The sequence below is a fragment of the Stegodyphus dumicola genome, chromosome 6, assembly GCF_044657685.1.
Source record: "Stegodyphus dumicola isolate Sdum_Otavi_A_Nest chromosome 6, ASM4465768v1".
NCBI classification, from domain to species: domain Eukaryota; kingdom Metazoa; phylum Arthropoda; class Arachnida; order Araneae; family Eresidae; genus Stegodyphus; species Stegodyphus dumicola.
In genome coordinates this window covers 87,166,978-87,183,429 of record NC_140773.1, presented here as the reverse complement: position 1 = coordinate 87,183,429, position 16,452 = coordinate 87,166,978, and the positions used below count along the sequence as shown (strand labels likewise).

General features: G+C 31.7%; 1 protein-coding gene and 1 non-coding gene across 2 annotated transcripts in view; both read left to right on the top strand.

Annotated features, from left to right (window-relative positions):
- Nucleotides 1-4,359: 4,359 nt before the first annotated feature.
- TRNAE-CUC (transfer RNA glutamic acid (anticodon CUC)) lies at nt 4,360-4,431 on the top strand. The gene has a single exon. It is a non-coding gene; the product is annotated as a tRNA-Glu (tRNA).
- A 4,300-nt stretch (nt 4,432-8,731) lies between these two features.
- The window catches only part of LOC118189834 (uncharacterized), a 117,395-nt gene continuing 109,674 nt past the window's right edge, over nt 8,732-16,452 (top strand). The window contains exon 1 of the mRNA XM_085818637.1: nt 8,732-8,960. Coding sequence (XP_085674763.1) covers nt 8,921-8,960 — 40 coding nt within the window. The 5' untranslated portion in view covers nt 8,732-8,920. The remainder of the gene's footprint in view (nt 8,961-16,452) is intronic.

Sequence of the window (16,452 nt, the reverse complement as noted above, 5' to 3'; positions counted from 1 at the left end):
AGTTCAGGAAACTTGATTACGTTTTCCGTTGAAACAATGCTATCACTGCTTTTTCTGCCAGTCTTTATGAGCCGTAACCGGAAGGGGATGATATGCAATTCAGCAATGCGTTACGACTTCAGATAGTAATCGTTAAGAGAAGACAAATAGAGAAACGTTAGCAATAGAGAAATAGTAATCGTTAAGAGGTGACAAATAGAGAAACATTAGCAATAGAGAACGAAACACATAGAATTTGTGTTCTGGACTTTGTCTTCATTACCTTTGTATTCGAAAGCCGGGATTTCCTCTTCAGAATTTTAGCTCAATTAGTACTAGACATTTTATGATATGCAAAGTCGATTTCTCTGAAAAGTTTTAGCTTATCCTTACAACATTAGATTCGATTTGATTGACAGATTTAATTTGATCAAGCAAAGACGTAACAAATGGTACCTATTTAGAATTGCTATAACTTTACTTAAAGACTTCATGAGAAGAACTAACTCTAACCTTACGTACAGTCTAAAATGTGAAACTGTATATTTATTTAATTTTTATAGCAATAAAAATTGTAATGAAGCTAGAAGCATTCAATATTTGTTTCCTTTTATTGAATTGTTTTTAACGTAAGATAAATAATTCATGCATCAGGCATTAATGAGCATTTTTCTTCGATGGACAATATTGGATAAATTTATGCAAGCTTTAATTGTCTTTGAAATAATTATTGTTATGGAGTGCCCAGATTTTGTTTAGTGAAATCGAAGGCAATTGTAGGGCTATTCTAAACTAAACAGAAGTCTTTAAATTGGGCAGTGGTGTAGTTAGAGGGGACATACTGTCTCTGGGCGCAGCATCCAGGAATCATTTTCTATCACTTACTGGATTTTGGCCGGGGCTGGTTTTGGGGCCCGCAAAATGCGTTGCGAATCCCCAAACTTCAGAGAACTCATTTGGGTTTCCACGTTAAATAATTTTTCATACATTTACTGCAAATCTGCCCAAAACCTATGGCATATTATATTGCGACTTCGCAGAAGAAATAAAAGGGTGAATGACAATGGGCTAGGACAATTATATGATAATATATATATATATTATCATATAATTGTAAAAATTCATAAAATTTAGTGTAATTTCTCTGTGGAACAGTACTTCTGTACTTTAAATTCGTGAACTCGAAACTGTTAATTTCTAAGTGTGTGACATCTTAGTTGTTGGTAATTCCCTTTTGGTTAGTAAAACCTGCTGTCTTTTCCTTGGGTCTGGAATGCGTTAATACTAAATTGCCTGCTTTGGAAGAGCAGGAGAGTATTTGGGGTTTCGTGTAAAAGAGGTATAAAAAAATATGCCAATGCGTGAGGACCCGAAACACGCAAGGGACGTCTTAGCTGATTTCTTATGAGCTAGGTGTCCAAGCTCATTTTTGATGAAGAAACCAATAAGAAAAGGTTGAAATGTTCGGCTGTTCTGAGAATTATATCTGGGTATTTACCAGGTTGGGGTTCCAGTTTTGAAATATAACTGATTTCGTAAATGTAATTGATTTTTCACACTTTCTGTTGCGAAAAAAAAAAACAGAATTTTTCTATAAATTGATAACTTGAAAAAGGATACCTTGAGTAAGACCAACTGTTGCTTTATTTCAGGCGAGAACCGGAACCTCATGTTTCACTCTTCTTAAACTTCACTGGCTTAAAAACTAGACAACAACAACAACAACAACAACAAACAAACAAAAAAAAAAAAAAAAAAAAAAAAAAAAAAAAAAAAAAAAAAAAACCCGGATATATTCCGAATTCAAAATTTTTCTGATAAAAGATTTCTGTTTTCGTTCTCTTAGGAGCCCTATAGCTACTCCTTTATATTGCAGCCCTCGCAAGAATCATCATGGTTTGAAAAATCGTTTACGCTTTTTAATTTCTTTCTTAGAGTGTTGCACATCATAGACCCGAGATTCTATTTTTTCGTTAGCAATCAGTGATGTAACTGCAGTACAAGAACTCTACGACTGGGAGGACTACTCCAAAAGCATAACTAGAGTCCAAGAATATTGGTTACTGCAATTTTCAGTTTGTGTCAAAAACCGAATCCCTTCCGATCCTCTAGAAAAGATTAACGTATACACTATTACAAGTTTTAAACAAACAAACAAACAAAAAATTACAGATCGAATTTTCTCCTTAAGCTTCTTTTTCTGTTCAGTTGTTTTACTCTACAATTTTTTAATGCGTCATTTCTTAAATGCCACTTAAAAGCAATGAAATTATAATTTTTGGCAGACTATATGCTTTCTAGTGTATCCCGTGTTCTTAGGTAAGACTGACCTCAAATATAGAATTTAGAAGTCTTGTCCATAGACAAATTTTCAAATGTATTAATGGGTACGTTATATCTAAGTACAATGATTTTAGATGTAGAACATTTTTGCGATATGTAAACTAGATTCCAAAGAGGAACAATCATATATCATTCATTATCTGTACGACCATAAAAATATATTTATTCATCATGAATTTCTGATCGGCGTAGTTTTCCCCTGTGATGAGTATCCTTGTTCAATATAGATTGCAACCATGTACTCAGAATGTATAAGATGAGTTTTAAAGAAAACATCACGATATGAAAACAAATCAAGTAAATGTTTAAAGGAAATACAAGATATGATTGTGAGGAAACCATGCAATGAAAGGGGAAATAAAGCGAAGAATTTTTATAAAACCGATTCTGGCAAAATTTTTCAATTTTAAAGAACGAGTAGAGAGCAGAAGATAGTGTAGTAGAGCTCGTAAATTATAACACCAGTTATCGAAAAAAAAACAGCCTAACGGGAAAATCTGAACTTTGAGGAAAGAGTTGAATAAAAAGAAGCAACAGTTATAATCCTGTATACTATACGAAATATATTTCATATGCGTTTACAATTTTTTTTCTGGAACAAAATGATTATGAAAATAAATTTTGTAATAGTAGAAACCTTCTCTAGGAAATTACAATTTTTAAGGAGTAGGAGAATTCGTTGGGGAGAACTGTACTCCCAGTCTGTAGAAGCCCCGAAATTACTTAAACCAGCCCTAATTTGGGCAAACGGGGAAGGGGAATCAAATTCTTCACCCTTGGCGCTGAAAAGCCTAGCTACGCCTCTGAAAGTGACAACTTAGTCCTAGAAAACTGATCTTCAGAAGGCTTTCCATTACACAAAACAGAGCAAAGTACGCATATTTTAGTCGATTTTAACCATTTTTGTCCCATCCCGTTACAGAAGTGTTTTAAATGACGAAAAATGTTTTGGCTATGTCAAATTAAAAAAAAAAAAAAAAAAAAAAAATCGCAAATAACGAATTTTAATTTTTTTTTCGGTCTTCGGGTTCTTATACTTATGCTTGGGAAAGTTTTGTACCCGTTATGAAAAAACAAATTAGAAGAAGTTTGATTCCCGTACGACAAAAACTGACCGGGATATTTAATTCAAAATTTGCAATTTTTCATGTCATTTTCAACTTGCCTTGAGGGATCGGGTTATTAAGTTAAAATTATTCCTGGAAATAACTTTAAAAATGAAATGCAGCAAAAAGCGTGTAATTGAACAGGCGATACAAGGAAGTCATGTGTGTTCATATCAGATTTGTAACTATTAATCCTAATCTTATAAAAATCATTGTCAAATTGTTGGCTCCTGGAAACCTCGACTTTTTTTGGGAGGGGGGAGGAGAAGGTTAGTACTGTAAATTTATGAGGGGGGCCAAGAATTGTTTTTGCATAGGGGCCCTAGAGGTCTAGTTACGCCACTGATACAAACTTAAAGATGAGGAAAAGCGATTTCAGTTTTCAGAGCTATCTTTGCATCAAAGTCTAATCTAAACATTTATAAATTAGAAGTTCAGTTCCCTTTAAATATTACTAGTCTAAATTTTAGGTGTTTATCTTAAAAGCTACTTAAGCATTCCTTAGCGTTAAATCTAAATATCAATACACTTTGTAGACATTTAGATTTATTTACTTTCGATAGAGGGCAGCACAAGCTTCTCTTCCATTGCTGAAGCGAAGCATATGACAGGAATGGAGTGAAAATTTGTAATCAACATTCATTTTGTTTCAAAACATAAAATAAAGCATGTATTGTCAGTTCATCAGAGTAGGTTCGAAAAATTTAATTAATTTCTTCTTATGTTATAATTTGCTGTTTTATTTATTTATTTCTCTAATACAATATTTTTAATAAATAGAAAAACAACGATGGGAGAAAGCATTGTTAAAATAGAGCATTTCTTTCAAAACAATTATGCATAATTCTTTAAATTTTGATATACATTTTACATCAACCGAATTTTAAAGAATTGTTTCGTTTTGTATAATGTATGGGGCAGTAGGAATAAGTCCCACGTGGTCTAGTGGTTAGGATACCTGGCTCTCACCCAGGAGGCCCGGGTTCGATTCCCGGCGTGGGAAGTTTCAATTTTGCATATTCTTTTCTTTTTTTTCTTTCTTTTTTTTTTTTAAAGACTAATTCAGTATATCCGTAAGCGGAGTTTCTGTTCCCTTTTTCCGGGCACAGTGCTTTAACATGAACAGCAAAAGAATATTTAAGGATAAAGATAAAATTTTGCAGCTATATACAGATTACAATTTCTCTGTCATATAATTGATTTCTTAATTTTATTAAAATCGTAAACTTGCTTTGAAACGGTAGTATATTCCTCAACGGTTTAATATAATGAATACGTGAGTAAAACCACGAAAATTTCCATGTAGCCTACAATACGCCGAGTTCATTGCATACATACACATAAAAAATATATATATGAAATGAATTCTGCAAACAGAAATAACCCAAATTTTAAGGAGATTTCGAGTGAGTAACATTTACACAATCAGCCTTAGAAACACTTTAAATTTGGTATTATGTTACAAAATAAAAAAATCAATCAGAAGAAACACTATACTATACAGCTTATGAGTTTTACATCTTGGTTTTTAATGTCAGAATATTGAATTCGATAGTGGGAATAAAAAAGTGTAAATAATTTTTATTTTTTACTCAGTTTCGAAACATTGTGATAACTTTTTTAAACTTATTAATGCGTTAGGCGAAACGCAACCTTATATTTTGAAGCTTTGATGAAATCTCTATTGATTCCATCTCTAATTAAATTTCTATTTATCTGACCTTCTTCTTCTTTTCTTGGGTGTTTTCGTGGTTTTCCCCATGTGTAATGTGTATACGAGCCAGTTTCCCTTAAAAAGTCCTCCACGAAGGCATCCCTCCCCTTAGGCAGATAGCCCTCGAGGCTTTGCCGTAATTAAGTAACATAACCTCGTCTTCTTTTCCCTTAAAAAAAAAAAAAAAAAAAAAAAAAAAAAAAAAAAAGGGGGTTTTGTTTTGGTTGCTGAAGAAGAGAGGAATCTCAAAGTCTATAGCGAACTAAAGTTGCTTTAATACCTTATTTTAAATTTACACCGATGTGTTTCTCTTCCGATCTGTCAATGGAATGCTGAAAATTTTAGTCTTTGTCCTTTACTTGGCCCACCAGCTGCTGAGCGATCAAGTCCCTGAACACTGGTAGTTCGGTCCAAATCCTGCGAACGGGCTGGCTGCATGGGCGTTTTTGTGGCTTTTCCTGTGTGTAACGTGTTAATACGGGCCAATTTCCCTTAGAAAGTCCTCCACAAAGGCATCCTATCCTTCCGTGTATGCCTTAGGGCAGAGCACGTAAATAATAATAATAATAATACCCCTTTACTTAAATTCTGGTTCTGTTTAAAATTTTAGACTGTAAAGCATTAGAAAGCTCACTTCAGAAAAATTAAATTTACTTTGATTAAAGATGTTATTCTTGAATGTTGTTTTCCTATAATATTATTAAAAATGGAATGATTACTAACGTAAAAGATGAATATTTAAGCAGTTACACTAACATTATAATTCATTCATTCATTAATTGAAGATCTATTTTTATTCTGTATAAATCTAATGTTTGAATCACTAGTTTCATGGTTAAAATTAACACTAGTTATTTGCAGATTAAGGGTTCTTGAAATATAAAAAATATTCAAAAACTTCTCGCATGGTTCTATACTTTAGTAGTTCATATAGTTGCTGATCAAGAAATACAAAAATTTACCAGTATTAAAGGACACTGAAATAACATAAAAAATTCATGTTAAGATTTTAAATTTATAATTTCGGTAAAAAGTGTCCTGTTATTTTCCAAAAATAAATTACTGTTTTGGCAAAAGTTATATTCTTCATTATTTTTTAATACTTCTTTCTTTTAACTGTAAATATGAAAGCTCCAGAGTAGTAAGGTCTCATAAAGAGTATATTAAATAAATAGGAAAAGAAATTTCGTTCGGTAATTTTTAATGTAAGTAACAACTATTTTAATAAATATCATTCTATTTATTTTCTTGGTAATGAAGCTTATTTCATATTATAATTTTGCATTTTTTGGATTAATTACTGAAAACAATATGCATAAACTGCTTTTACGAAAACAAAAAAGCATTAATAAATTCGGTGAAAAAAATTTATTGTGTATTTTTTGTAAAAAATTTATTGTGTTTTCTTGTTTTTGTAAATAATATCGGAAATATGCAATGCAAATATAAATGCCATTTTAAACTAGCAGTGTTTTTTATTGCTTTACTAAGAAATTGAGAGCTAAAATTATTAATTTATCAAATTATTTTATGAAAAGGCCATCAAAACAAAGCTAAATCCAAAATTTGAATCAAAATAAAACAAATTTTAGATAGTTAATTGTACATTATAACGTCTCCAAGGGACGTTATTGTTTACAGCTATAGATAACATTGCATCCATTATACTCATCTGCGTTATACACGCCGTTTCTGCCCGTCTGCGTATTTTCTCTTGTTATTATTCATTTAACTTTCTTTGAATATCTTTTTCGGGTATTCGTTTGGCTTTCATACAGATGGCTCATATAAGGTTTTTTTTCCATATTTCACATAATACTATGTATTTTACAACAATTTTGTACTGTGGAATAGGAAGATTTCTCTTCGTAAGGCACAAAAACATATCATTCAATCAACAGAAAATTTAGCGTTTAAAATTTAGTATACGAAATTTAGTGTTAATCAAAAGTTTTGGGATAAATTTTTAATATTCTTAATGAAAAATTAAAATCGTTTGCGAGAAAACTTGGAATGCAAAATATATTCAAGTTATATCAGAATAACGATCTTAAAGCTACAGATGTTCCTAAAGATCACACCCTAGATATTCAGTTTTGGTTATGATATAACCGCCCTGAAGTTATCAAAATTCGTCCATATTCTTCGGACTTAAGTCCTATGGAATATATATGGAGTGAGTTGAAGGATATGGAAGCAAGATATTTCTTCGAAAGCTCTTCTAAAATCAATTCATACGGAGGAACAATAAAAAACAGAACATTCTTACGCGAAAATAAATTATTGAATCCATGAAAAAGTGCATGGAAAGTGTAATTTTAACAAAGATATCTAACAAAATTTTGAATGTCCCTTTTTTTCGTGTTTTTTTTTATAAATAAACTGTTTATTCAAAGTGCCCGATATAAACTGTTTATTCACAGGTAAAGAAGACTGCCATTTATAGTGAACTTTTTTTGCGTTAAACAGAAACATTCTTGTATACTACTATTTCTAAAAGATACTATGAAAAGATCCTTTTAAAATGATTTTCTACATAATATGTTGTTACTCATTTCTTTTAAATGTAAGATAGAAATATCGAAGATGTAAACAAATATATTAATTTAATTACTCTTTGTTTTGAAGCTGAGGATGGCAACGATTTGTAAAGCAGCTTAAAATGGAATCCCAAGTTTTAAAACTTTTCTATTTTGGAAAACAATAAAGATATTATTTTTATCTATTTAAATTTGCGAATTTTTAAGATTCCAATAATGCAATCAGTAAGATGTAAATATTGTTAAGACTTAATTTTAGGATTTGCATCCTGCGAACTTTTTTATGTTAGTTTTAAGGTATTATGAGATGAAGGAGCTTTAAGGCATAAATTGCCTACTTGAGGTATTATGTATTTTTCTTTAGTTATTATTTCCAGCGTCTAGTTAATATAATTCAGAACGGCGAAGGAAAAAAAAAAAAAAAAAGACGAAGAAAAATGAAGGGCGAACAGAAAAGAAATGTGCGTGGCGTGGATGTATTCAGCTGATGATGTTTGCAAGAAGTGTTACATTTACAAGAAGTGTTTCGAAAATAAGAGTAATCAAAAGCAGTCTGAAAAAGGTCATTGAGCAGTCGAAAAGTTTTAGTTTTTTCCATGCGCTGGACGAGTTTAGCACATCAAAAAAGTTATTCGAGACAGATCAATAGAGAATGAAAACAAAAGTTGAATGCTGACCAGGACGCAGATACGTTAGCTGGCCATTTTAATTTAAAGCATTACTTGACTCGTTAGAGAATCGGGAGACTAACTAGTAATAAATGATTGACATAATAAAAAAAATCATTAACATACACAGTTTTGTTCGTTTATCTCATTCAAAATACTTTTAATGCAATTAGTTATAGGCTATTTCTTAAATTATTTTTCATATGATCAAATTATAAATAAACATACAATCTAAAGTTTCACAGTTTTTAATTTCTTTACATGTAGTTATTTTTGTCTTTTTCAGCAGAAGTATCTTATTTCAAACAATATTTATACTACACAAAACTGAATCTTGTTTTGAATTTCCTTACCTATCCTATAGTTCCACTTTGCGCATGTGCAACTTGTTCTCCAACTGGAGAAGTCGACATCGCCGTCCATGCTTCTACATCCGTGACGTCGTAAAGTACGTCACAGTTGAAAACACCGGAGCGAAAGAATACTGCTAAGTTCTGCATCAGCTGTGTTTGTATTACTCCTTGTCGGCGGGTTCGAAAAAGTGTTCGTCCAGCAGCGGAAAGAAACAAAATGGATACTTATTTCTTTGCTGTTTTTTTGACATTCACCGGTAAGTTATTTCCCACCTCTTTTAGATGACTTGCCACAAGAAAATTTTTAATTACATATTCAAAATGTCGCAATTGTTAAAATTTCGGTATTTTTTTCGTAATTCAAATAAACTGAAGTCATTTTATTATGTAATGCAATTTTAAATGAATTGCTTGAGGCTTACGTTCTGATTAATTAAAAAATTAACATTTTATTAAATGTGTAAGTGATATAATTTTAACGATGAATGAGTATGGAGACAAAAGTTCTCGGTGCCATATGTTGTAACAAAGTTTCACAAAAAAGGCAATTATTGAGGCTTTGTTCTGACATATTTATGGCGGATCGGATAAAGCCGCGGAACACTGGTAGTTCTTTTCCAGGCGATTCAACGGATTGGCTGAATATAATTCTGACTTTCTAAAAAAGCAAACATCTTTCCTAAGGTTTGGTTCAGTTAATCATGGCAAAGCACAAATGGTATAAAAGGAAGATTATTTACGAGCAGCACTTGTTAAGGAAGACTGGTTCGCATTCAGGGTACACAAGTTGAAACACAAATGCTATCATCCAGGTAGCTCATTTTCCGGGATTTGGACCCGTATCGAACCACTGGTATTCACGGTTTTATCGCTCCGCCCTTGGTGGACTTATCCAAGGAATAAAAGATGTTACAGAAACAAAAAATTGATGGCATAGCAAATTATTTATATTAATTAGTCCAAAGGCGCTTTGTCCCTGAAGGACTATTGTTTTCGTTTTGCGATTTTGCGTTGAATCACTATAAGTGTCCTTTTCACTTTTCAAACTGTTGCCACCAAATGTTAGAGTCCTGTATTATATTTGAAGAAATTAAATAATGGAAAATTTGCATAAATGTATGTATATTTCTCGCATTGTGATAAGAAAACGGTGCATAGAGCCATCGAATTTTGAATGACGTAATCTTACTGCGAATATGGGCATGTGGAAGCCAAATTTGAAATTTGGAATTTGTTTTATTATCAATTTCATATTTTGTAAAACTTTAACGAATTTTTGAGTAACAAACTCAACAATTTGAAAGCGAGCAATGGCAACAATCTACGGGAGGGGGGAGATAGGCTCATTTTAAAATTATTTTGCGACATTGCTATTGAACTGAAATTTATGGTTTAAGTTCGAAGAACAAAATATTTAATAAATAACGGTAGCACGCAAAACGTTAAAAAAAAGTGCCTTTGGAACGTAATTTAAAATCTCAAACCTTTCAGATTTTTACTTTATCGTTTGTAGTTATTATCATTTATAATGAAATGGAGAAACTGGCATTAGTTATTTCTAAGAAACAGTATAGCTTCGGAAAGATCTTTTTGACCATAGATTCGATTTGATAAACTTCTGAGCTGAGAAAAGTCTTTCCACACTGAGGAAGAGTTCTTACTGGCTACTTCTTTTAATTTTTCAGTATAGATTTTTATAAGTTCTAAAAGAGGTGTTTTACAAGAGCAATCATATTTCTCTATTTCTTCAAAGGCCGTGTAGAAATCTTGTTTGTATTTCTTCATCTTTATATCTAAAGGCTCTTGGTTCTTTATTTTCATTTGCTTTGCCTTAGCCTTTTCAATATTATCCAAAAATATATCTCAAAATCTAATTCATCACTGAAAGAGGATAATATAGACTCAGTTGCAATGTCTACAGTTTGACTGTACTGATTTGAATACTCCAATTGTTCTGAAAATAATTTCATTCTTATTGGAAGTTCATGTATGGCTTTCTTAGCCTTCTTACTTTGTTCGTCATCCAACAAAATTCGGTGTTTTGGATTTACATATATTGAACTCAGCAAGATCTCATTGTCTAGCAGACTAGTTTCTCTTTTCTTCATTGAAGAAATAATTCCTTCTGCAATAAACCTTCCATTTAAGAAAGAACAAACATCACATTCTACCATTCTCGCCTACTGTTAATTTTTAGGGATTGTAGCTTTTTTGTGGCTATATACAGTGTAGAAAGAAGAGTTTCCAATCTGAAAGATCATTTACAGTCTTTCTGATAGTGAAACATTAGGGTTATCTTCATCTTCTAAAAACGTTCTTAATTCTAACAACCTCTGTATCATCAGATATGTAATTCCTCATCGTGCTGCTTGATCAATAAATTGCTCCTTTTCCTGCTCGCTTCCTAAGAACGGCATCAATTTTGGGAGTTCTTTGCTGCTTACATAAATTTACCAGGGAGATTTGTAACTAAATGGATCAGTTTAGTCGCTAACGGCAAATATCACATTTATCCACCTCTCTTATATTTATTTATTAATATGGGGTAATATAATAGAAAATAACTATTTATTAATTTATATAGTCCATAAAAATAATAATTCACTTTGTCATTAATTTGTTTTTCAATTCACGTTAATTTCATTTCAAATTCAAACTGTCCAACAAAAACTGGAGTCGGAGTCAACCTGTTTTTAGCACTCCAGCTCCGACTCCTTTTAGCCCCCAAAGCTGCCCAACTCCGATTCCGACTCCACAGCCCTGGCTGGCTGCATGAGCGTTTTCGTGATTTATCCTGTCTGTAACGTGTATAGAAGCCAGTTTCCCCTAGAAAAATCCTCCACGAAGGCATCCCTCCTCTTAGGCAGATAGTCCTCGAGGTTTTGCCGTAATCCCATAAACAAACAAACCCTCTTCATTTTAGTTTGGGTACTTCGCCTTTCTGCCTCCGAAACAGTAACTTTTTATAATAATTTTCTCTGAACTGCGATATTTCTAGGTTAAACCAATATCATATGACTTATACATAACACTCTGACGATTATATATCACTCTGACGAAAACAACTTATATAAGCTTTCAACCAATAATAATTATTGTAGAACTGTATTAATTACTTGATCAAATGGTATTAAAACCGAAGTTAACTCATTTTGAATTAAGATTTCATCCTGCACTTTGGGTAAGCTAGACTACTGCTTGTTGCCCTTTTCGTATCGCAACAGTATGAAAAATGTAAATGTTACGTTCTGGAATACCTTTAGTGTGCTAAGTTATCTGTAATTGCAAAATCTTTAACTAAAATAAAGAAATATTATTTACATTAGCTACGACTGCTTCTTATTAGATCTTTTACATCTGCAAGTACGCTTCATGCTTCAGTATATCATGTGTGCGACATTTCTCAAATCATCACAGACACACACACACAATCGAGGACTATCTACCTTAGAGTGTATATATACTCTTTTGGAAGGTTTTCTAAGAGGAATTTTCTTTAGTATATGAGAAATTACAAAACACTTATACTCACCCATCTTAAACTCCAATAACTGCAAACCCTCGCGTATTATCCGTATCTTATCATAAGGACTTCCTATTCATTGTCATTTGTTTGTTTGTCTTAAACAATGATTCATTTTCATTGTTTAGGTGCTTTAAAAAAAAGTGTTTGAGAAATACATTTTATGTGTCACTTGTAAACAATCATTTGACTGATTTGATTTCTAACCGTCTTGTGTTTCCATGACGGTCTGCTATTTGTAACATCTTTGTAAAGTATAAAAGACAATGAAAGTGTTTAAGAAAAGCGTTTTAATCTTACTCGTCTATCGTGCCCGAAGAATAAATTTGTATGGTGCTGTACCCAAGTGTGGATTTTCGTGGAAAGACGTAATAACAAATTCTTCCCATTATTTCTACAAATTTGTTTTTATTGTGAAAATACCTTTCATTAAGTAGCAGAATGTTTGAACTGTATTTCAAATAGTTTAAAATTTAAATAATATTGCCAATAAATTTCCGTGATTGAAAATGAAAGGAAATTCTAAATACCCGTATTTGAAAGCAATCAAAACTTTCTGTTCTATCTATTGGATTTGTTTCAATTTAGAAAACTGAAAAGGCCTATCTGAACTTCACATTTCCTGCCAATCTTTATTTGCGCAGCTTTTATTTAAAAATGTTGCAGAAAAGCACACTCCAACCTTTCTCAATATTTACTATACATACATGGTGTTTTCACCTCTGGCTTCGGCTGTGTACCTTCGAGGTTTTGTACTTCACGTTTTCTAAGGTTGTGAAAATTTGGAAACTTGCCAAAATAGCACCAGGCATAATGATTCAAACATTTTTCCCAGTTTTTGAAAACGGCGGGAATTTAACCTTAAATATTGATTTTCTGTGTACCTAATGAATTGTTTTGTTATAATCTAATCCTGTAAGATAACAGACTGTTTATTACACGACATCATTTTCACTGATAAGCGATAATTTAATTATTCAAAAATTAAGCCTACTTTTGTGTTTTACAAGCAAACTTTGCATTAGAATAGTTTCTTATGTAATTTTCTCATTGTCTTTCTTGGCAGATAAAGAATATGAAATGGTAAAAATATGAAAAATGTGGTATAATGAACACGACATTGTATGCTAAATCTTTATGATTACTGTATTACTCATCGTTCATAAATTATACAAACGAAAGTAATTAGAATTTGTTTATGATTTTTCATTTTAATCGCAAAGTTACGTACTTCGATTATTTTAATTTAGGTCCAGAAATATCGGGTAATTTTTACATTTATAATATTTTTAAAATATAGCTTGAAGAAAAATTCAGATTACATTTATTTTGAAGTAGAAAACCTATATTTTAATTTTATCATTTCACGAAATTTATATTTCAGTTTAAGAAATTAAGATCAGGCGTAAAGATTATTTTTCATTTGGGGTCTGATAACGAGTTTTGAGGATAAAACAAACTACACATTCAGAAACAAAGTCCAAAATTAAGAATCAGCGTAAATTTTTAAGAACTTTAATTGTTATTCAGCGTGATATTTAAACTTTACTACACATTTTTACTAAATTAAGTCACATGTCTTATGTCTTATCACTTAGTAAGAGGCAATCGACCATTAATGGCCTTTACCAATATATTATATTTTACTTTTAAATGCGTGAAGAATTGAGTAAGTTGTATCCAATAATATGGAAGTACTTGTGCACATGCTGTGCTAGAACTCAGAGATTACTAGCGACGGAGGCTCCTGTGCCGCCGTCCGTAGTACACAGCCGAAGCCAGAGGTGAAAACACCATGTATATATAACTTTGAACAAATGAGGCGCTCGTGCGGCGCCATCTATTCGTAGGGATGAAAAGCATTTTAGTTGACTGGAGCTCTGGTGGCGCCATCTCTTGCAGGATGTATTGTACGGCATTTTTAAAATTTCATAAAAATTATTCTTCTGATAAGCAATAATTGATAAGTAAAATGATGAAAAACACAATTTGCAGTACATTGAAACGTTTCACAAGAGTAAAAACTATTTACACATAAAGTCTACCTGCTTTGGCAGGAACAAAGTCCATAGCGCTTTGTAATTTGATAAGTAAAACTATAAATAAAGAAAATGAAGTAAAATCTTGGCTAAATAAGAAGAAAATGAAAATATATACATTACCATCGACTAAATTATCACAAAATTCTCGTTTACGTTTTATATAGCAGAACTCCCTAAGTGTTTTTAGTATAGGATTATGGCCTTCAAACTTTGTCGACTCACGGAACTCTTAGCACATAAAGTTTTTGGAGGAACCCACCTTCAGAAAATTATATCTTAAAATAATACTTAAAGTAGATTAAAATGTTATAGATAGTTTATGTAAAGACAATTAAAGAAAAGTGGCATTCTTTTAAATATTTTAACATAACTTTAATGTAATTTACTCATTAATGACGTTAACTCGGACTCCAGGGGTCACCTAACATTGCATTATATTTAGTGATTGAGGTGTGCTTCCATAAGATCACCAAATGTATCTTTTATACTTTTAAATTAATAAATACTAGTCAACTAGTATAAGTGCTTTATAATTTCCTTTTGAAATTTTTGTTTTGACTCACAGATTCCCGGGGTTAACTCATGGAGCGCGTCATAATGACGTATTTTAACCTTATTACCATGAGTCCACATCCTGTGATGTCATTCTCCGAATTGTCATACATTGGAAAATATTTAAACTTTTGTCATCAGCTTCCATTTTGCTTCCAAAAATATATATTTCTAAACATAAAAATACAAAAAATTAACCAGACTCTTAAAAAATAACTTACATGTGTAATTGATTTTATGTATCGTCGAAAACAGATGAATGACCTCCCCTTCACATCTTTTCTCATTACATATGCGATAACTTAAAATCATATTTATGCGCTCATAATTGGATGAATTCTAAAGAAATGATAATTTTTTTTGTATATCATTTGAAGGCGATCCTGAGATGTGTGCAAATGTTGCAAAATTCTTGCAGTTCGACTAGAAAATTATTTTTAGTGACAGGCGAGATAAAATACCATTCAAAACGCGTTATTTCAAATGCTATTCGATAAGTGTCAGACATCTCAAATTGCTTCTTCATGCACTGAACACTGATGAATGAAAGTAGAGTGTTTACAATAATTCCTTATCCTAAATCGACTTGAAATTCAAATTCTGAAACATGTCTTGAAATTCAAATTCTGAGACATGTCTTGAAATTCAAATTCTGAAGCTTTATTTGATGATGCTTCCGAGAATACATCAACGGTACAGTGCACCATGCGCATTATAGAATCATCATAAAGTGATATCGTAGCAATTAACTATAAAGAGTTGGTTATAAATAAATCGTTATTTGGAAGTATGTGCAAATATTCTAAACTAGTAAGTCTCCGATTCTGTAACGAATAAAATAAGCGAACGCGTGAAAATCGGTACGATATGAAATGCATGACAATGATAATGGGAAAATTTAAAAAAATAAAGAATAAATTCAGTTTTAAACTTCTAACGTTATGAGACTTAGCAATAAGATTAAACGAAAATAAATAATAAAAAAGAAATTTTTAAAAACCTGAAAGTCCAAATTTAATCGGACGCCCAAAAGGGTTTGTTGAGGATTTTTATGCTCTCGCTGAGCTCGCAGTCTACTAGTCTGCCGTTACACTCACTTCTACTAACCCCCCCCCTTTTTTTTTTTTTTTGTCTTTTTAACTTTATTATTAAGCATAATTTTCTTCTCATTTACGCCGTGTTCAACATGGAAAATTACAAAAAATTTAAAAGCAGCATAGCAGTAGACGTTTAGAATTCCCAATGCAACGTTAAAAGTTGGCATAATACGTTTCTTTCTTTTTCAGTCTTTTCTTAGTTCATCATATAAAGTTTGTTAAAAAAATTCGTCAAAAGTTTAAGAAAATATGAAACAGATTACAAAAGAAATTCCGAATTCGGGCTTCCAGATGCCCATGTTTGAATGGAGGACAACGTTTGAATGTTGTTGGACAACGTTTGAACATGGACAACGTTTGAACGTTGCCCATGTTTGAATGGAGGACAATTGTTTAAAATTTAATGGCTTTATATACCGTTGTTTTTTCATAACGCAAGAAACATGTATACATTCATGCAGATTTTTCATTATTTAATTTCTTTAAATATAATACAGAGCGATTATACTTGGTGGCAACATTTTAAAAATCCTTT